We start from the raw sequence: 21,869 nt of genomic DNA, 5'->3' as shown, positions 1-21,869 counted from the left end.
CCCCACCCCCCCATTACGTCACCCGGGCCTTCACGCATGCGCACTGCTCCCCTCGGATCCAAGATGGCGGCCGTTCGGCAGGAGGTGATCCCGGGAAAAGGCCCCGGAGTCACTAACGCGGGACTCGCAGGTCGTCAATCGAGGTTCGAAGGGTTTAGTAAGTGTTTAAAAACCATTCCGGTCTGCGCTCCGGCCCCTTCGCTCCCTCCGCGGTCCCGCATCCTCACCCCCTGCAGATGAGAAAAAAAAGCGTCTCTGCCCGTGGTGTTCACTGTCAGTGCGCATGCTCCAGCCACTGGGTAGTACTGCGCCTGCTCACCGCTCTCCTGTGACCTGGATAGGGGACATTCACGGCGCGGGGCATGGTGGGTAAAGACAGTGCCATTGCTCACGGGTGACTTTAAAAAAATGAAAATATGATTTGGCTAGCAAGACGGGCTTGGTGCTCAATAAAATCAGTAACCAAATTATATTGAAATAGCGGCTGTGTAAAGGTCAAGAGTGTCTGGAGTTAGTTTAGCTAATACCTTTGGTCCAAACAGTGCTGGACCAAGGGAGTGGGTACTTTTTACTTTATTACATCATTCATGGGATGAAGTTTTCACTGACCAGCCCAGCACATATTGTGAATGCCTAATAGTTAGGATGGAGAATTTCAAGACTAGGGAGTGCATATTTAAGGTGAGAGGAGAGAGATTTAAAAAAAAAGACATGAGAGGCAAATTTTTTACACAGAGGGTGGTTTGTGTGTGGAATGAACTTCCTGTGGAAGTGGTGGATGTGGGCAAAGTTACAACGTTTGAAAGACATGGGGATAAGTACATGAGTAGAAAAGGTTTAGAGGGATATGGGCCAGGAGCAGACAGGTGGGACGAGTTTATTTTCAGCATGGACTGAAGAGTCTGTTTCCATGCTGTATGACTCTGTGCGTCAGCTATTATTGTTGTAGGATCTTGACTCAAATACAGCCTATACCAGGTCAGGACAGCAATTTCCTTCCCTAAAGGACATTAGTGAACTACATTTTTTTCTGACAATTAACAACAGTTTCATGGTCAGCATTCAACTCTTAGTCACAGGTTTTTTTTTATTATTGAATTCAAATTCCCAACATCTGCCATGCCTGATTCAAACCTAGGTCCCCAGACATTATTTGGTTCTCTGGATCAATAGTCTCATGATGATACCACTAGGCCACAGTGAGCTGGGAATTTACAGCTTTAGTGGGGCTAGAGGAAAAAGATATTTAATGGTAATTTGAATTTTCCATTCTGAATTTCTACCATCTATTCACAGTGATGACATTTCTAAATCTTATCACAAAATACTAAACACGAACCAAACATCAAGCCAAGATCTTGTAGAATCATTCAATCCATCAGGACCTGAATATCGTCGGCTTTTGAACATGGAAGGAGAACTATTTGTCTTCTCTGTGGGAGTGTTTCAAACATCAGTATGACTGGAAAAGCGACAAGACTTGCACACTCAAGTGAGAGTGTTTCAGTGCACTGATTACAGAAATAGCTTTAACCAGTTACCCAGCCTGAAACATATATCACACCATTCACAGCGAAGAGACGTATCACGTGTGTGTGGACGAGGAGTCAACTGATCACCCAGCATTGAGAGACAGAAGGGTATCCATGTCATGGAGAAACCATGGAAATGTGGGGACTGTGGTAAGGGATTCAGAACGCCATCTGAGCTGGAAATTCATCGGCGCAGTCACACTGGAGAAAAACCATTCACCTGCTTCGAGTGTGGGAAGGGATTCTCACGTCTATCTCAACTCACTGAACACCAGCGAGTTCACACTGGGGAGAAGCCATTCACCTGCGCAGGTTGTGGGAAGGGATTCACTTGTTTAAGTAACCTCACTTCACATCAATTTGTTCACACTGATACGAGGCTTTATAAATGTTCTGACTGTGAGAAGAGCTTCAAAAGCACAAGGGATCTACTGAGACACCAGTATGTCCACTCAAGTCAGAGGCCATTCTCCTGTTCTGTCTGTGGGAAGGGGTTCACTCGGTCATCCAGCCTGCTGAGACACCAGCGAGTTCACACTGAGGAGCGGCCATTTCCTTGCATGAAGTGTGGGAAAAGGTTCACCCGGTCCTGTACTCTGCACAGACACCAACAAATTCACACAGTGGAGAACCCATTCATCTGCCCAGAGTGTGGGAAGGGGTTCACTCAGTTGTTCCAACTGCTGCGACACCAGCGAATTCACACAGCCGAGAGGCCGTTTGTCTGTTTGGAATGTGGGAAGGGATTCATTCAGTCGTTTGAGCTGCTAAGACACCGACGAAGTCACACTGGGGAGAGGCCATTTATCTGCTCTCAGTGTGGGAAGGGGTTCACTCAGTCCTCCCATCTGCTGAGACACCAGCAAGTTCATGAGTGATTGCTCCTATTAATGACATTCAAGACTGGTGTATGGGCTTTGTTCCTACTAAAGTTAATAACCCCTATAACTGGACTGGAATTTACTAGTTTGCTGTGTATTAAGTATAACAACCATTTCCAACTTCTATGCTGTGTATTTGAGTAGAGAAACTGACGTCCTTGCTGTAATATCACATTAATGGAACATGGAAATAAGTAAGTCACATTCCTGGGAGGGCGCTGAATCTGTCTGAACATGTTTTAATTCACCAGCTGTAGTCAGGGCAGAGAGCCATATAGGACAGGTGCAGTTGAGATCCAAGGAGTTGAAGGACTTGGGTGACACAATGGCTCAGTGGTTAGCACTGCTGCCTCACAGTGCCAAGGACCTGGGTTTGATTCCAGCCTAGGACGACTGTATGTGTGGAGTTTGCACGTTCTTCCCGTGTCTGCGAGGGCTTCCTCCGGGTGCTCCTGTTTCCTCCCACAGTCCAAAGATGTGCAGACTGGGTGCATTGGCCGTGCTAAATTGCCCGTAGGGTCCAGGGACAGTTAAGTGGATTAGCCACAGGAAACGCAGGGTTGCAGGAATGGGTAGGGGGTTGAGACTGGGTGTGATGCTATTCAGAGAATCGGTGTGGACTTGTTGGGCCAAATGGCCTGTTTCCACAATGTAGGGATTCTGTGATTCTATGACTCAGGAGGGAGGCATCAGATGAGGAAGTGGAACCGAGCTGGCCAGGTGAGACAGTGGGAGGAGAAAAAGCCAATAAAAAAGTGCAAATAGGTCAGACTCCTCAGGAGCCACTAGCAGATACGAGTTTAGGTAGATGCAGTGTAGAAGCCTCTTCAGCCCTGCCTTTGTGTCAGAGGGGCCAGGTTCAAGTCGAGAAACAGTTTTATTCAGGTGAAGGCATATAACCTGACACAATGAATGAGTCACTTCTCCTGTCTAATCCCACTGCTGCCTAACACTGTATAGATATTCGAGATGAACACAAGTAGCTGCTGCCTTACAGTATTACAGCCTGCAGCAGCAAGTGAGAGTAAATAGATACCATCAGTTGGTGGGAACGAACTGGGTCGTGTTGTGGAACAGAGAGACCCAGGGGTTCAGGTACATAATTCTTTAACGTTTGTGTCACATATAGATAAGGTGGTTAAGAAGGCATTTAGCACGCTTGCCTTCATTGCTCACACCTTTGTGTTGAGGATATTGGTGAGGCCTCTTCAGGGCACTGTGTCCAGTTCTGGTCTCCCTGTTACAGGAAGGATATTATTAAGCTGGAGAGGGTTCAGAAGAGATTTACCAGAATGTTGCCAGGTATGGAGGGTTTGAGTTATAGGGAGAGGCTGGATAGGCTGGGACGTTTTTCACTAGAGTATAGGTAGTGTATGACAAGAGCCATATCCCGAGGGTGGAGGATTTCAAGACTAGGGACATATTTTTAAGGTGAGAGGAGAAAAAATTTAAAAAAGACATGAAGGGCAATTTTTTAACACAGAGAGTGATCTGTGTGTGGATTGAACTTCTGCAGGAAGCGGTGGATACAGGTACAGTTACAACGTTTAAAAGACATTTTGGTAAGTACATGAATAAGAAACGTTTGGAGTGCTATGGGCACTGTGCATGCAGGTGGGACTAGTTTAGTTAGGGATTATGGTCGGAATGGACGGAAGGGTCTGTTTCCCTGCTGTATGACTATAACTGGGGATCAAACGGACAGATACATCCGTGGGTCAGGATCACCTGCCAAATTTTGGTTATTGCTCAGCTGGCATCGGCCATATACCCGAACTCCCTTCCTAACAGTATTGTAGGTGATCCGACGCCAACAAGGACTGATGATGTTCATGAATATAGCTCACCACTACCTTCTCGAGGGCAATTAAGGATAAGCAATAAATGCAACATTTCAAAATAGATAGGATGCTACTTCACTGGGGCTGAGTATCTGCAAAGGATATCGCTGGGAAAATGGCTTAAATTGCATTTTATGTTGAAATTGTTATTGGAACAGTTGCTGTTTAGTAGTGAAATAATCCGTTATTCTGTTACGTTTTCCAATAGTTTTGGGTTATCCCAAATTCTTCTTTGTTTTGTTGTATTTTAACTACAGTGTATGAATAAAGTGTCTTTTGCTTCAAGCCTGGTAGTTTGACCAATCAAATTGCATCCAGAATGTAATGCCTGGCACTTACCTTTAAAATACGAAAAAGTTCGGGTCCAGGCTATCTTCTTAATGTATTTTGAGGGGGTTTTGTCTGGTCTATAACACATGGAACAATTGTGAGGACCTCATGGAATTTGCCATAAAGATTATGTGAGACCATCTGATCAGTTGCCTCTACCATGTCCCTCCCTTACCATGAATCAGGAGGGCACTTTTCCCCCAAAGTTCTTTTTTAAAACCTCCTCTCGTATCCTCGTCTGGTTTCTGTTCTTGTCATAACCTGTCAGAGCTCACTTGTCCACGAGGCCTGTTTCTAAATCTCTCAGCCTTACTCCTACAAAACTGCTGACCTCCCCATGTTCACGGACATTGTTTGCTGTTTTCTTTTTCTCTCTCTCCATTTTCAAATTCACCGTCTTCATCCATCCTGTGAGAAAAAAACAACCTCTTAACCCGACCGTTACACAAACTACTGCCCCCTCTCTAATCTTTCTTTCTTCTGCAAAGTCCTTGAACTTTGTGACCATGTCCCCTCCAATTCAGAGTTATGGAGATGTACAATACAGATAAAGGCCATTCAGTCCATCATGTCTGCACCAGTCAAAAGCAAGTACCTAATTATTCTATTCCATTTTCCAGCACTTAGCCCATAGCCTTCAATACCTTGGTATCACACTGGAGACACTTTCTCTTTACTTCTCAAAATCACTCATGATTTTGTTAATCTTCTATGTTCCTTCTCTAAATCCTCCTGCCAAGCTATGATGCCCAGAATTGCTGTAGGAAAGATGTTGTTAAACTTGAAAGGATGCAGAAAAGATTTACAAGGATGTTGCCAGGACTGGAGGGTTTGAACCATAGGGAGAGGCTGAATAGGCTGGGGCTATTTCCCTGGTGTGTCAGGAGCTGATGGGTGACCTTTATAGAGGTTTATAAAATCATGAGGGGCACGGATAGGATAAACAAGCAAGGTCTTCTCCCCAGGATAGGGGAGTCCAAAACTGGAGGTTTAAAGTGGTAGGGGAAAGATATAAAAGGGACCTAAGAGGCAGCTTTTTCACACAGAGGGTGGTGGTGCGTGTATGGAATGAGCTGGCAAAGGAAGTGGTGGAGGCTGGTACAATTACAACATTTAAAAGGCATCTGGATGGGTACTTGACTAGGAAGGGTTTAAAGGGATATGGGTCAAATTCTGGGAAATAGAACTAGATTAATTTGGGATAAGTGGTCGGCACGGATAAGTTGGACTGAAGGGTCTGTTTCCCTGCTGTACAACTCTATGACTCTAAATATAACACTGCTGCAATTCTACTAGACCATTCAGAATCTGGAGCTCAAATGGCTATTGGATGATTATACCAGCAGTTCTCATCCTCCTGTAAACATTTTGTGTGATATTTTAATGCCAAATCTTTATTTTAAAAAATTAAATATCTGTATTATCTGTTTTCGTGCTGCTTGACACTATGAATCTATTAGATGTGCAAACGGTGGACTTCTCATTCTTGTGCTACCATGAGACATTAACCAATGGTACCACGTTGGTTTGTACATGTGCACTGACAACCATCCAGCCCATCTCTTCAGATCTAACAGTAACTTTCTTCACCCATTCTGAGAGAAAAAAAACCTCTCAACCCCACCATTACACAAACTACTGTCCCCTCTCTAATCTTCCTTGGACTGTTCCCAAAATAGGGAAAGATTTTCACTACAAAGCAGAAGCAGCAAGGGAGAGGGATGGATTGCAATATTTTCAGAGACAGTATCGGCACATTATTCCGAGTGGCCACCTCATGATCTCTGAGGCTGTAATACAGGTTTATGATGAATTATTAAACAACGTATTATAGAATCTTGTAGTGTGTCACAAACAAAGGCTGTTCGGTCCATCACGTCTGCACTGGCCCCCATCAGAAAGCAATCCATTGAATTCCACTCCCTCGCTGTTCCCACATCACCTTGGACAGGCCTTCGGCTGGTCTCCTGGCCACTGAGACAGCGGGAAGAAACCATGGACATCTTCTGGAGTAGTGTGTGCAGTTCTGGTCACCCTGTTGTAGGAAGGATGTTATTGAGCTGGAAAGAGTTCAGGAGAGATTTACCAGGATGTTGCCGGGAATGGAGGGTTTGAGTTATAAGGAGAGGCTGGCTAGGCTGAGAATTTTCTCACTGGAGCATGGGAGGTTGAGAGTTGACCTTCGAGAGGTTTATAAAATCATGAGAAGCTTAGATAGGGTGAATGGTAGGTGTCTTTTCCCTAGGATGGGGGATTTCAAGACTAAGGGGCTTATTTTTAAGGTGAGAGAAGAGAGATTTAAAAAAGACGAGGGGGAAGTTTTTTAACACAGAGGGTGGTTCGCGAGTGGAATCAACTTCCTGAGGAAGTGGTGTACGTGGACACAGTTACATTGTTTAAGAGACATTTAGATAAGTACATGATTAGGAAAGGTTTGGAGGGATATGGTCCAGGAGCAGGTAGGTGGGACTGGTTTAGTTTGGGATTATGGTCGGCGTGGACTGGTTGGACCGAAGGGTCTGTTTCTGTGCAGTATGACTCTAAGTACTTGTGTCTAAAATTAAACCCTTTATATTGTGTGGACAGTATGTGATTAGCAAACTGAGCACCCCTTTGATGTTTGCGGATTGGAAATACCCTGAGCCTGACTGGATCACAAATGACTCAGGATAAACCCAGTAATTCCTCCTGCATCTGGACTGGCTGGACCAAAGGGTCTGTTTCTGTGCTTGATAACTGTATGAGGTAAGTGTAGGAAGAGATTTGCTTCCCCGTCTGAGCCAGAAAGTCAACCCCACATAGTCAGCAGGGAGAAACCATACACCTTCTCCGTGTGGGGTAAGGGAGTCACTTGGCCATCCAGCCTCCAAATGCACCAACATGTTCAAAATGGACAGACAGGATGTAACAGGGACAGTGATGAGAGCTTTTAAATACCTGTTCACATCTTACAATCACAGGAACTGTCGCAGCTCCCCATATGATGGTTTGAGAGGCAGAGGTTTGGCTTAGTGAGCTCCCAGTCAGCAATGGTTGCTGTGGAGCTCAGACTGATGCCTGATGGCTGCAAGATCTCTTTAAGTCCTTGCAATTTCCTGTCAATGGGCACAGCCTAAGCATTGCATTGTCTGGATGCTGCTGTAAAAATGGCAGTATTTGTATCTTTTTGTAGAGTCGTTTTCTTTAATAGTAAGCATCAGTGTATTCATAAACGCTATTCAGTTATATTAATAATTACAAGATCATAAAATGTAGGAGCAGAAGTAGGCCATTCAGCCCATCCAGTCTGCTCCACTATTCAATGAGATCGTGGCAGGTCTGATCATTTTCAACTCCACTTTCCTGCCTTTTCCCCATAACCCTTGATTCCCTTCCTGATTAAAAATCTCTCTCAGCCATGAATATACTTAATGACCCAGCCATGACTGCCCTCTGCGGTAAAGAATTCCACAGATTCCCTCCCCTCAGGGAAGAAATTCGTCCTCATCTCTGTCTAAAATGGTCAACCCCTCACTGAGATGATGCCCTTTGTCCTGGACTCTCCCACAAGGGGAAAGAAGCCTTTTGCAACTCTCCTATCAAATCCCTTAACCCTATGTTTCAATAAGGTTGCCTCTCATTCTCCTAAACTCCAATGAGTACAGGCCCAAGCTACACAACCTCGCCAATCCCAATACGTCTTTCCTCTGATAAGGCAGACCAAAACTGTTCACAGACTTCCCTATTTTTATACTCCATTTCATTTATCTTCCCTGATACCCACTGAACATCGATACTTGCAGTTTCTGATTCATGCGCAAGGACCTGCAAATCCCTCTATGTTGCAGCTTTCTCCACCCTCTATTTAAATAATATTCCGCTCCTCTTCTTGCCAAAGTGCATGACCTGAAATTTCTTCCAACAGCCACTCTCTCAGGACTCTTGGGTTAATCCTGGCTAACTCTATTGTGTCATCATTAAGGAGGATTCTGTTATATCAATGCTCAGAGACCAATCATATTAATAATGAGCTTCCTGTTATGTACATAATCAGAGTCCTATCACTTTAGTATTTAGGAGACTATCACATGAATAAATAAGGCACTAATAATCTGGTGCCTTAAGCATCAATAACTAGCATCTTAGTGGATGAAACAGTGTCCTGTTGCATTAATTAGAGATTCTATGACCTTAATAACCCAGGTCTAATTATTTCCAAAGTTCCCACTGCATTTATAATCGGTTGCCTCTTCCTTCAATTAGCAGAAAATTGTTTCACCATTAATCATGATGTGAATACACCAAATAAGCAACTCACTTCAATTAATAATCATAGCCCATTGGTATCAACAATTGGGATCCTGCTACATTAGGGTCATTTGCCACTTGTACAAGTTTCTAAGTGCTGTTGCTTTAATGATCAGAGTCCAAACACATTGCCTTTAAATGCACTTATTACCCATCGTTCACTGTCGCATGTCCCTGTTCTACATCCCAAAGAGGAGCCATCATCATGTGCACTATTATGAGTCAATGTGGGTTGTTGTTAGCATCTGTTTCTCTCCATTCTTAGAATCCATACAGTGTGGAAGCAGACCATTGAGTCCACACTGACTCATCCCATCCCTGTAACCCTGCATTTCCCAAGGCTAATCCATTAAACCTGCACATCCCTGGACACTATGAGGCAATTTAGCATGGCCAATCCACCCTAACCTGTACGTTTGGACTGTGGGAGGAAACCCAAACATACACCGGGAGAGAACGTGCAAACTCCACGTAGACAATCTCCCCAGGCTGGAATCAAACCCGGGGTCTGTGGTGGCGTGAGGCAGCAGTGCTAACCACCGTGCCACCATGACGTAAACACGCACAAGTTTCAATTTGGCTCAGCCCCTTCAAGGCGACAGCCTGCAGTATATCACGTGCGACTCTGGTAGCGGTGGGATGCGAACCCAGGGCTCAACAGAGACTGGAACTTAAATCCAGCGCCTTAGACCGCTCTATTACAACTCAAGCAATAGTCTGCACACTGAATCCTTTCACAAAAATTAATCTCTTTCAAGCCGGAATCGAACCAGTGACCTACAGATGCTTTGGTGAACTCTACAGTCCTCCACTCTACCAGCTGAGCTATCAAAGGAGAACTTCAATAAACTGGGAGACAGCTGTCTCATGACAGTCAGGTTTACCCGTGGTCAGTGAAAACTCTACTGTCTGCCAATTCCTGTGGCAGGGTGGATGGGGTAATCGCGGCAGTGGTAGGTTCAAGAACACCCTCAATACCATCATACACAGCATGTAGCCTTCTGTTGTCACAGACAGATTGGATTTCTTGGCCTGTATTGATCCGGATCCAGGAAGTCTTTGTTCATGGTTCCACCTCCACCAAATGCTCCTGCTGCTTCAGAAATGACCGAGCTCAGCAACTTCGAAACTTCATTGATATCACTGCTGATTGACAACGCTTTGAATCAATGTGCCTGAAAAACACTTCACCGATTCCATTCCATTTTCCTTGATCATTTCATTTCAAAGTGGAAGTGTCACAGCAGAGAATTTGAGAGTCAGTAAGAAATGGCAGCAAGGAAACTTTCTCATTGGAGATAGCGCCTTTCAGGTACTGACGTTTCCATTCGATTTGATTTATTATTGTCACATGTACCTAGGTATAATGAAAAGTTTTGTTTTGTGTGTAGTACAGGCAGATCGTACCGTACAAACATCATCGGGTGATAGAACAGGGTGATGTATACAATGCTACAGCTGCAGAGAAGATGCACAAAGAGTCAGATCGACATTAAATTTGAAATTTGAGAGGTCCATTCAGAAGTCTAATAACAGCAGGGAAGAAGCTGTTCTTGAACCTGTTGGTACATGTGTTTAAGCTTTTGTATCTTCTGCCTCAGGGAAGAGATTGGAAGAGATTATAACCAGGGTGGTGGCGGGGGGTCTTTGATGATGTTGGCTGTCTTTCCGTGGCAACAGGAAGTATAGATGGAGTCAATGGATGGAAGGTTGGCTTACGTGATGGACTGGGCTGTGTTCACAACTCTTTCTAGTTTGTTATGTCCTGGGCAGAGCAGCTGCCCTACCAAGCTATGATGCATCCAGATAGAATGCTTTCTATGGTGCATCGATAAAAATTGGTGAGGGTCCTTATGGATGTGCTGTCTCCTGAGGAAGAAGAGGTGTTGTTGTGTCTCCTTGACAGTCGCATCAGCGTGGGTGGTCCAGGAGAGTTTTTTTGGTGATCATTGATTGTAGATTTTGCAGCAAAGATCCACTCAGGATTTAAAAGTTGTGGCAACTGAATAACTCTTGAGAGCTCTTGAATCAACAGGGAAGATTACAGATGGCAAAATGAACAATACAGCTCTGAACTTCAGTGACACCACCCAGAACGTTCAACTGAGACTGGTTACAGTGCTGTTAATATCAGCTGAAACACACCCATAACTAACAGCGCAATTCAGAGTCCACAGTCACTTATGAACTTGCCGGTCTCGCAAGAGGCTGGATAACCAAGGGAATCCCTTCCCGCACACGGTGCAAGTGAACGGCCTCTCCCCGGTGTGGACTCGCTGGTGTGCTTTGAGGTTGCCTGAATGTTTGAAGCTCTTCCCGCAGGAGGCGCAGCTGAATGGCTTCTCGTGAGAGTGTGGATTCGCTGGTGTATCAGGCAGTGGGACGACTGGGTGAACCGCTTCCCGCAGATGGAGCAGGCGAACGGCTTCTCCCCGGTGTGAACCCGGCGGTGCGTGGTCATTTCGGACGCGGACTTGAAGCCTTTTCCCGCAGTGGGCACAGCTGAACGACTTCTCCTCCGTGTGGGTGCGCCGGTGCGACATCAGGTTGGCCGACTGAGCGAAGCGTTTCCCGCACTCGGGGCAGGTGAACGGCCTCTCGCCGGTGTGGACCCGCCAGTGCTTCAGCAGGTGCGACGACACGGTGAAGCCCTTCCCGCACTCGGAGCAGGTGAACGGCCTCTCCCTGGTGTGAGCCCGCTGGTGCTCCGTGAGGTGGTATGACTGCCTGAACCTCTTCCCACAGGAGGGGCAGCGGAAGGGCCTCTCCTCCGTGTGGGTCCGCTGGTGCGACATCAGGCAGGCCGACTGAGTGAACGCCTTCCCGCACTCCGAACAGACGAACGGCTTCTCCCCCATGTGACTGCGGTGATGGGTTTCCAGCAGGTGACGATAATTAAATCACTTCCCGCAGTCCTCGCACTTCCACGGCCTCTCCCCAGTGTGAGTCCGACGGTGAAACTCCAGCCGAGAAGGGTAATTGAATCCCTTCCCACAGTCCGCACACTTCCACGGTTTCACCGTGGACCTGGTGTCTTCATGTCTCTCCAGTTTGAAGCCTTTTGCGCGCACACTTTGAATGGTGTGATGTTTTTTTCAGGCTGTGTAACTGGGTAAAGCACCCTCCACAGTCTCTACTACATTGGAACACTCTCAGACACTTCTGTGTGTGTGTGTCACTATTTTTCCAGCCACATTGATGCTTGAAATACCTTCCCAAAGTCAGAACAGAGACAGATGCACTTTCCCTTCCATCTTCAAAGGCTGATGATATTCAAGTCCTGATGTAGCAAGTGACTTGGTGGGTTGTTTGGTTGGAGCTTCCTAAATGTAACCTCTCCCCTTTGAAGTCCCTGTAGAGGGATATTACAGAAATCATCACAGTCAGTTCAAGTTAGTGATTTATCAACTAATCTAATTCTTACAGACATTTATTTCCCCTCTTACTCTCCCAAAGCTGTAAAACTCTATCACACAAAATCTCTTTGTTCCCAGTACTTGGGCTGAATTTTTGATTTGATTTATTAATGTCACATGTACCTAGATACAGTGAAAAGTTTTGTTTTGCATGCAGTACAGGCAGATCATATCACACGAAGCGCATTGGGGGATAGAACAGAGTGAGGAAGACAATGTTATGGCTGCAAAGAAACAGCGAGATCGACATTAAATTTAAAACCATTTGAGAAGTCTATTCAGAAGTCAGGGAAGAAGCTGTTCTTGAATCTGTTGGTGCGTCTGTTTAAGCTTAATCTCCTCTGTGCTACATTGACACGTTTGTAAAATATCTCTTTCTATTTCAGTACTTGCAGTTGGGAGATCACTCAGCTAAATCTGTTCACTCCCTCTAAAGGAACATTTACTGATGCTTACTGCCCAGAACTGAACACAGTTCACCAGGTGTGACCTAATCAAGTTTGTGAATCACAATGCTTTTCCATTCAAACTGATACTTGAAATCCTCATCCACAGCAGAACAGACAAACCTTTTGTTTGGTTGACGACATTCAGATCCTGAAGAAATGAGTGACCCGGTCATATCTCGATGTGGTGTTTGATTTCAGCTTCCCGTCTGTCAATCCTCAGGTTCTAGTCTGCTGTAAGATTGCAGAAAACATTAGGTTAGAAATTCAAAAGAGACATACACTTTTCCTGGTGTGATTTTGCAAATTCTCTGCTCCTGCAACACCAGTCCCCCCCACCGCCCACCATTGTAAAAGGAGTTTAACAATACTTAAGACTTCTGCTCCAGAACATGTCACAGCCCTAGCTAAGTTGTTCCAGTCTAGCTAAAACACTGGCACCTACCTGACTATGTAAAAAATTGCCAAAATATGTCCTGTACACAAAAAGCAGGACAAACTGAACCAAACCAATTACTGCCCCATTAGTCTACTCAGCACCATCAGGAAAGTGACGGAAGGTGTCATCAACAGTGCAGCAATCTTGCACAGCAATGACCTGCTCAGTTGTGTCCAATTTGCATTCCACCAAGGCCACCCAATTCCTGACCTCATTACAACCTTGGTTCATACAGGGACAAAACAGCTGAATTCCAGAGGTGAGGTGAGAATGACTTAGTGTAGCGTCAAGGATCCCTGGCAAAACTGGGGAATTGAAGGGGGGGTGGGGAAGTGGGAAGTACTTTGCTGGTGGGAGTCATACCTGACACAAGTTAAGTTGGTTGTGGTTGTTGGAGATCAGTCATCTCAGCTCATTGCCTCTAACAATGGTGGAGGCAGAAACCCTCATCACATTTAAGAAGTGTACTAGCAATGGGATAGCATACAAGGCTGTGGGCCAAGTGCAGGAAAACGGAAATAAGATAGTTCCTTGTTTTTGATCAGTGCAGACTCAATGGGCTGAAGGGCCTTCTTTCTTGTGCTGTATCACTCCATGACCATCCAGGAAAAACAGCTTGTTTGATTAGCACCGCATCCACATGCATCCACTCCCTCCACCACTGACGCTCTGTGGCAGCAATATACACTATCTAGAATCACAGAATCTCTACAGTGCAGGTAGAGGCCCACAGAGTCTGCACCGACCCTCTGGAGACATCCCACCCAGACCCACACCCTATCCCCACAACCCTGCATTGCCTAGTCTACCTAGCCTGCACATCCCTATACACTGGGGGAGAATGTGTAAACTCCGCACTGACAGTTGCCCAAGGCTGGAATCGAACCTGGGTCCCTGAAGCTGTGAGGCAGCAGTGCTAACAAGATGCAGTTCAGAAATTCACTGAAGGTCTTTAGACAGCATCTTCCAAACCCATGACCGCTTGCATTTAGGAGGACCAGGGTCAGCAGAAGGTACATGGGAACACCAGCCCCTGCAAGTTCCCTTCCGAGGCGCTCACCAACTTGGAAATTTGTATCGGCTGTTGCTTCAGTGTGGCTGGGTCAAAATCTTGGAGTTCCCTCCCTAACAGCAGAGTGGGTCTATGTACAGTACATGGACTGCTTTGGTTCAAGAAAGCAGCTCACCTCCACCACCTTCTCAAGGGGTGCAAATAGGGACAACCATTCTCCTACCGGTGAAACTGAAGAAATAAGCCCCAGCCCTCGTGAGACCAAAATTTGACATTCCCAGCTCTGGACCAATGGAGCTGTCTGCGCATGCGCCCAGCACAACAAAGATGGCAGCCATCAGCCTGGGGACCGCCGCCGCTCAGATTCCGCAGGAGCCGCCATCATGTTCACCACCCCCCCACCCCCCCCCCCCCCCACCTACCTCGGTGCGACTGTGGCGCACACCAGGTCTTTATAAAGCCTCCCTGCCCACTCGTCGCCCTCTTTTAACCCGCGTTCCGCCTCTGGCTCCGTCGCCCTCGCCATCTACTCAGCAGCTCCCGACAAGTCCAGCACCGCGCATGCTCTGGGCTGCAGCAGCAGCGCACCGCGCATGTGCACAGATCCCCAGGTTGGGGAGGGTCAAGCTCTCATGGTCTCTTACACCACGTTCAACGCAATGCTTTGGGTGTCATCCCATGCTTGTTGGCCAGGGCAAAACATTACTCAGCCCAATTGACACAGCGACGGAAATGCGCTTCCCTCTGCTTAATTTTTTTTTTTGGCAAGCAGAAGAAACCTTTGCAGGTTAGTATAGAAAATAGGAGCTGGAGTAGGCCATTCAGTCCTTCGAGCCTGCTGCACCATCTAATATGATCATGGAAAACAGATCAGTGATGGATGCACTGTTCAGTGAGGTGAGCGTTGTTCGCAAGGACGCAGAGCTGGGTTCTGCAGTGGTGAGGAGCCAGAATTAGATAATAAAGGACCCAGACTGAGATTAAAGACCTAAAATTGATGTTGTGAAAACTGATAGAGGGGTCCTTTGCCTAATTCTCTGCAAAGGTAATAAAGCAAAGTAAGTAAAAAGTGGGTTAAACTGTAAAAACTAGAGAGACCTAGGGATTCAAGTACAAAATTCTTTGAAGTTTGTGTCACATATAGACAGGGCAGTAAAGAAAGCATTTAGCACACTTGGCTTCATTGCTCAGACCTTGGAGTATAGGACTTGGGACGTCATGTTGAGGTTTTACAGGACATTGGTGAGGCCTCTTCTGGAGTACTGTGTGTACAGTTCTGGTTGCTCTGTTATAGGAAGGATATTATTAAGCTAGAGAGGGAACGGACGGGTTGAGTCAGGAGGAGAGGCTGGATAGGCTGGAACTTTGTTCACTGGAGCGTAGGATGTTGAGAGGTTGTAGAGGTTTCTAAAATCATGAGGGGTATAGATAAGGTGAATGGCATGTGTCTTTTCCTTAGGGTGGGAAATTTCAAGACTAGGGAACATATTTTTAACGTGAGAGGAGAAAAATTAAAAAAAAAAACATGAGGCACAACCTTTTTACATGTTCGTGTGTGGAATGAACTTCCGGAGGAGGTGGTGGATGAGGGTATAGTTACAACGTTTAAAAGATATTTGGATAAGTATATGAATAGGAAATATTTGGAGGGATATGGACCTAGTGCAGGCAGGTGGGACTGGTTTAGTTTGGGATTATGGTCGTCATGGACTGGTTGGACTGAAGGATCTGTTTCTGTGCTGTATAACTCTGTGGAAGACTCATCAAAACCTCTTTCTGTAATTTCCTCGTAAGTCTCTACTTTTACATCAGTTGGTGTATTAAATGTGCAGACTCAGAGAATCTGTTTGGAACTCATTTGTGTACAAGGTGATTGCATAGGCCTTGAATGCCATGATTATGTTTACTAGTCCTCAAACGGGCATTACTGTTGGTATTACATTTGGATTACTGCCACTTGTGCCATCACTTAATTTCCTGAATTTCAAAGATGGAAAGCCTTTAACATGTTGAAGTGTTTTGTTAGAAAATTCAATAACCTAACCAATAAATTTTAGGCACAGGTTCGATTGACACATTATGACCAAAAGACTGGAGCCTGGTCTTCAGGCCAAGAGAATGGAATGAGGAATGAAATCGCTAGGAGTGGGGATAAAAGGGCTATATTCGACAGATTTGGGTAGCTCATAATTTCTAGGGCTGGCAGTGATTACAGAGAAGGGGGAAGAGCAAAGTTGAGGAGGGATTTGAATCACAAAAATGAGAAATTTAAAGGCTGGTGCATCAAAATTTCACTTGCCATTAAAGAGGAAGGATGTTACCCGAACTATTGAAAGGGCAGAAAGGCATAAGATTGTTCATCTAAGTCACAGAAATTGCTGGCACAACTCAGCAGGTCCGGTAGCAACTATGACCCTTCCTCAGAACTGATGGTAGCTAGGAAAAAGTTGCTTTTTATGCAGAAGATAGGGTGGGGGATAGGGGTTAAGGAGTAAACGATAAGTGGAGATAGAGCCCAAAGAGAGATGGAAAAACATTTGGACAGACAAAGGTGTGGATAACAGTCAGCCTAGAAGAATGAATAGCTGCTAATGGAGACTATTAGTGGCTAACAAAGGGTTGTGTCTATTAGCGAACCATACAGTAACATCTAAGTGTTAGAAACAGATGACAGAGAAGTTAAGTTTTGAAGAATGGTTACTGAACTCGAAATGCTAACTCTGCTTTCTGTCCACAAATGCTGCCAGACCTGCTGCTGAGTTTCTCCAGCAATCTCTGCTTGTGTTTCTGATTTCCGGCAATGCAGTTCTTTGTTTTATTGATGGGGAAAGTCAGTGTCTGTGTCTTTAATGGTCATCGACTTGCAATAACAGGGAAATGTTGTTCTTACCCTATCCGTTATTTCTAACTTGTTTCTTTCTGTAACTAACTTCTAACATTTCTTTTTAAAAATTAGAGACTGAATAAGATTCAGTCAGTCACCCCTACTGGGGAATCAACCTTTGAGACAGCAGGGATCAGGACTGGCTACTGATGGGTTACCCTCCCAATAACGCTGCAGAAAGGCAATTAAAGCAAAGAGGGAGTTTAACCCCATGAGCTTGCAACAGGTGCAAAAAAAAAACCCTGGTGAGTTAAAGTTACAATCTGGGGGGAACAACAAAGGGCCAGAGTTGTAAAGCCAAACCCTGAAGCCCTACGTGAGGAGTTGGAAGCTAGACCTTGAGCAGCGAAGTCTGAGAAGGATTGTTCCTGGAGTGGAGAGTACTGTGAGTGCCTGATTGGTAAGGAGCCACGGGGAGACTGCTTGATGCAAAAACAAACAACTATGACTGGAGCAGTAAAGGTCGAATTTTCAATGATGAGCTGTATTGAGTGTGTCCAATGGGTAGGGTACCATGAGGAGTCTTCCCAGAAGAAGGAACCAACCCAACTCAGTAACTCTCTCAAAGTTTTCAGCGTTTTTCTCACCACACTGTTGTAGAGCTGCTCAGAGCGGTTTAGCACATCTAGAGGTCAGAACTGCTAGCCTGAGATTCAAATGCTCTGAGTCCAGCCACGTAGCTCATCACCTTGCTCTTGTTCTATCTTTAACCTAATATCCAACCTCTTCTACCAAGCTTTTGTCTTGTCTGTCAGGTTTCAGTGCTGCCTTGGGTAAAAGGGGGATTTTGGCCTAATAGTCAGAGAAGTTTGTTAGTGGTTTTTTAAAGAGCTTTTATCATTGCCATTCCTAGAATTTTGTAAAGTACTTTTCGTTAGTAATAAATACACGTTCTTGTTTTATTTAAAACCAATGGTGTCAGAAGTCTACATAAGAAGTATATCTCAGGGGCAGTAAATTGATGGACAGATCAGTTGGGAGGAGTGATTGCAATAACTTCACGAAAATTTCATGTTACAGACCCGTGGTTCTCCACCTTGTGTTTGTCCATGTGGTTAATTCGGTGTCCATGAGAATGTATAACTTTTTAAACAATTTATCCACGTTGGTATCCGAGTGTCTGAAAGCAGCTCCAGGAAACCAAAATGCCGAAATAAAACAAAGAACTGTGAATGCTGAAGATATGAAACAAAAATGGAAATTGCTGGAGAAATTCAGAAGGTCTGGCAGCATCTGTGGATGACATTCTGAAGAAGGGTCACTCGATTTGAAACGTTAACTCTGCCTTCTCCCCACAGATGTTGCCAGACCTTCTGCGTTTCTCTAACAGTTTCTGTTTTTGAACCAAAACACTGACAACTGTTGAACAATTCAATGGACGAAAGAAAATGTTTTCCAAGAAATAAATTATTTATTGCGGGTTTCACGCAGGCTGTGCTGATTGGCAGCCTCAGACTCCATACCTCGAACCTCAGGACTGGTTAAAGAACTCAGCAATCTCTTGCTCCCCTCCCCGTCAGGGATTCTTGCACTTAACATGTAACGCATGGAGGACCGGTTACCCAGCATGTCCCGCGCCTGTGAATACGACCTATCCCCAGCGCTCGGGCCGCGCCGCGCAAGCGCAACAATCCCCGGGTCTCCTCCTAAAGAGGCCTGACTGAGCGTGCGCGCCACTGCATCCGGAAGCTGAGTGCAGCTACAGGGCGAGGGAGAGCCGGCTACTGGGGTCAGAGGGGCTGGGATGGCGACGGGGGTGAGTCGACTCCAACCGTGCAATTCGAGGAGGGAGGGTGGAGGAGGACAATAAATCAGAAGTGACCCTTTGATAGGGGTGTAGGGTATCAATAAGGCTCTGATCAGGAAGGTAACCCTGGAAGGTGGGTAGGGAGGATTCACCGACCCAAGCTGGAGGCTGTTTATGGTAAACCTGCAGGTAGGCTTTTGCGGTGCAGTGGTAGTGTCCTTACTCTGGGACGGGGGCGGGAGCCTGGCTTCAAGTCCCACCTGGTCCAGACGTATGCAATAACATTGCGGTACAGTGGCTCAGTGGTCAGTGATGTTGCCTCACGGCGCCAAGGACCTGGGTTTGATTCCACCCTCGGGTGACTGTCTGCGTGGAGTTTGCACATTCTCTCCCAGTGTCTGTGTGGGTTTTCTCCCACAGTCCAAAGATATGCAGGTTAGATGGATTGGCCAGGCTAAATTGTCCGTAGTGGCCAGGGGTGTGTAGGTTAGGTGGATTAGCCATGGGAAGTACGGGTTACAGGAGATAGCTAGGTGGGCGGGATGCTCTTCAGAGGGGCAGTTGGACTTGATGTGTCGATTCGCCTTCTGTTATAACATCTCAGAAAAGACAAAACCTAGAGGCTTTTCTGGAGACGGATAAAATGACCCGTTTCGATTCACTGGGAGTTTTAGGGTCTGTCGAATCAGGAGAGAGAAAGGTTCGATTTTATTCCCACTCTGCACAGGAAGGGCTGGAGAGTTGAACCAAGTAGAGATAGTTCAGGGAGGAAATGGACTGATGGAAGAGAATGGGTTGAAACACAGAGAGAGGGTGTGCAGGATGGACGATTTACAGCTATCAGAAAGAAGAGGGAAAATGTCCCACAGAAGCTAGAGCTATCTAATATGCATTTCTATCCTGTACTGAAAATGTTTTGCAATCTCCATTTGCAGGGTCTTAAAATGATTGTGTTTACAGATGGGAGACTCAAATTGAATGTCACATCGAAATCTGGTCGAGTCACTTGATTCAATGTGACCTGAATACCACCAGTCTTCAAATGTGGAAGGAGAACTATTGTCTGTTCTGTTTGTGGGAAAAGATTTCATACATTGATGAGGCTGAAAAAGTTCCAAGAAGCACATACACTCCTGAGTGAGAATGTTTCAGCCAACTGACTGTGGAAGGACCTTTAACCAGATACAACCCTGAGTGAGAGTGTTCCAGTGAACTGACTGAATAAAAAAAAAGTTACCCAGGTTGAAGCATATTCACATCGTTCACAGCAGGGAAAACTCAATGTGTTCTTTATGTAGACAAGGCTTGAGCTGAGTGTCCAACCCTGACATCATGGAGAAACCGTGGAAATGTGGGGAGTGTGGGAAGGGATTCAGAACCCCATCTGAGGTCGAAATTCATCGTCGCAGTCACACAGGGGAGAGGCCGTTCACCTGCTCGGAGTGTGGGAAGGGCTTCGCTGATTCATCGCACTTGCACAGACACCAGCGCACCCACGCCCGGGCAAGTCCTTTCATCTGCTCCAAGTGTGGGAAGGGGTTCACCCGCTCACAACACCTGGAGACACACGGACGCATACACACCGGGGAGAGGCCGTTTATCTGCTCTGTATGTGGGAAGGGATTCACTCAGTCATGCAACCTGCTGATACACCAGCGGCTTCACACCAGCGAGCGGCCGTTCACCTGTTCTGTGTGCAGGAAGGGATTTGCTCAGTTATCCCACCTGCTGAAACACCAACAAGTTCACAAGTGACCGCAGGGAATGGATTCTGCTGTTTGCTGTTAATTTGATCCAGGGAGTTCATCAATTTTGTTCCGAAAGGTTTGCTGCAGATAAAGCTAACCTTGACACTGCTCGTGGAGCCTACTGCAGGAGACTCCAATCCAAAGAAAATTAGAATTGGATGTCATCGCCTTGAGATAAAAGGGAAACGGATGAGTGAATGCACTGTTCAGTGAGTGAGCATCGTTCACATGGACACAGTGAGGTTATATCACGGTGAGGAACCAGACAGAGATTAAAGATGTGGAGTTGATGCTGAGGAAACTGATAGAAGTCCTTCACTAGTTTTCAACACAGTTAATAAAGGAAAGTAAATATAAAGTGGGTTAATCTGTAAATCACTGCCTGGGTTTGTCGCTTTCGTTAGCTGCAAAGCCGATAAGCTTGTCCTGACTTGTGCAGGACATTGGTGAGGCTTCTTCTGGAGTACTGCATCCAGTTCTGGTCATCCTGTTTATTAAAGATATTATTAAGATGGAGAAGATTCAGAAGAGATTTACCAGGATGTTGCTGGGTATGGAAGGTTTGAGTTATAAGGAGAGGCTGGATAAGCTTGGACTTTGGTCATTAGAGAGTAGGAGATTGAGGGGTGACCTTATAGAGGTTTATAAAATCATGACGGGTATAGATAAGGTGAATGGCAGGTGTCTTTTCCAAAGGGTGTGGGATTTCAAGAACAAGTGGCACATTTTTAAGGTGAGAGGAGAAAGATTTATAAAAAGACAAAAGGCAACTTTTTTTTACACGGAGAGTGGTTCGTGTGTGAAATCAACTTCCAAAGGAAGTGGTGGATGCGGGTACAATTGCAATGTTTAAAAGATGTTTAGATAAGTATGCGGATAAGAAATGTTTGGAGGGATATGGGCCAAGCGCAGGCAGGTGGGACTAGTTTAGTTTGAGATTATGGTCGACGTGGACTTGTTGGACCGAAGGGTCTGTTTCCATGCTGTGTGACTTTAAGACTTTGTCTCATTAAAGTTGATTCAAAACTAAGCTCTGTTGATGAGAACTCCCACCAATACCGCTTACAAATTGTCCCTGCAGGCTGTGGGCCATTGGATGAAGTGTGTTGGGTGGATGATGTGGTCAACCTTGTCGAAGGCTGCGGAGATATTGGGAAGGGCGGGTTCACACGTGTCTCAGTCACGGAGAATGTCACATGACAAGACGCCAACTGGGGATCTGTGGTGGGGATGGAAACCCCGATTGGAGGCATTCCGAGGAAAGATGGGCACGGATTTGTGAGGTGACAAAACGTTTCGGGACTTT

The 21,869-nt window shown here is 45.8% G+C and overlaps 3 protein-coding genes and 1 long non-coding RNA gene across 4 annotated transcripts in view; 1 reads left to right on the top strand and 3 right to left on the bottom strand.

Annotated features, from left to right (window-relative positions):
* LOC109916266 (zinc finger protein 850-like) overlaps positions 1–281 on the bottom strand; it is a 33,905-nt gene extending 33,624 nt beyond the window's left edge. The window contains exon 1 of the mRNA XM_048619102.1: positions 228–281. The gene's annotated coding sequence lies outside the window, so the exon portion shown is untranslated. The remainder of the gene's footprint in view (positions 1–227) is intronic.
* Positions 52–21,071, top strand: LOC109916264 (zinc finger protein 229-like). The gene is made up of 6 exons (XM_020515985.2): positions 52–157; positions 1,297–2,406; positions 3,093–3,133; positions 11,365–11,514; positions 11,617–11,952; positions 20,131–21,071. Exons 2-6 carry the CDS (start codon positions 1,652–1,654, stop codon positions 20,568–20,570), a joined length of 1,722 nt encoding a protein of 573 aa, XP_020371574.2. The 5' UTR covers positions 52–157; positions 1,297–1,651; the 3' UTR covers positions 20,571–21,071.
* Positions 10,765–12,075, bottom strand: LOC109918032 (gastrula zinc finger protein XlCGF8.2DB-like). The gene has a single exon (XM_048619287.1). The coding sequence runs from the start codon at positions 11,727–11,729 to the stop codon at positions 11,049–11,051; it is 681 nt and encodes a 226-aa protein (XP_048475244.1). The 5' UTR covers positions 11,730–12,075; the 3' UTR covers positions 10,765–11,048.
* LOC125487559 lies at positions 12,138–14,721 on the bottom strand. The gene is made up of 3 exons (XR_007265955.1): positions 14,607–14,721; positions 12,857–12,967; positions 12,138–12,223 (listed from the first exon to the last, which is right to left on the bottom strand). It is a non-coding gene; the product is annotated as an uncharacterized LOC125487559 (long non-coding RNA).
* Positions 21,072–21,869: the final 798 nt, after the last annotated feature.

The sequence above is a fragment of the Rhincodon typus genome, chromosome 42, assembly GCF_021869965.1.
Source record: "Rhincodon typus isolate 14 chromosome 42, sRhiTyp1.1, whole genome shotgun sequence".
NCBI lineage: Eukaryota > Metazoa > Chordata > Chondrichthyes > Orectolobiformes > Rhincodontidae > Rhincodon > Rhincodon typus.
This window is presented reverse-complemented; position numbering and strand designations above follow the sequence as displayed.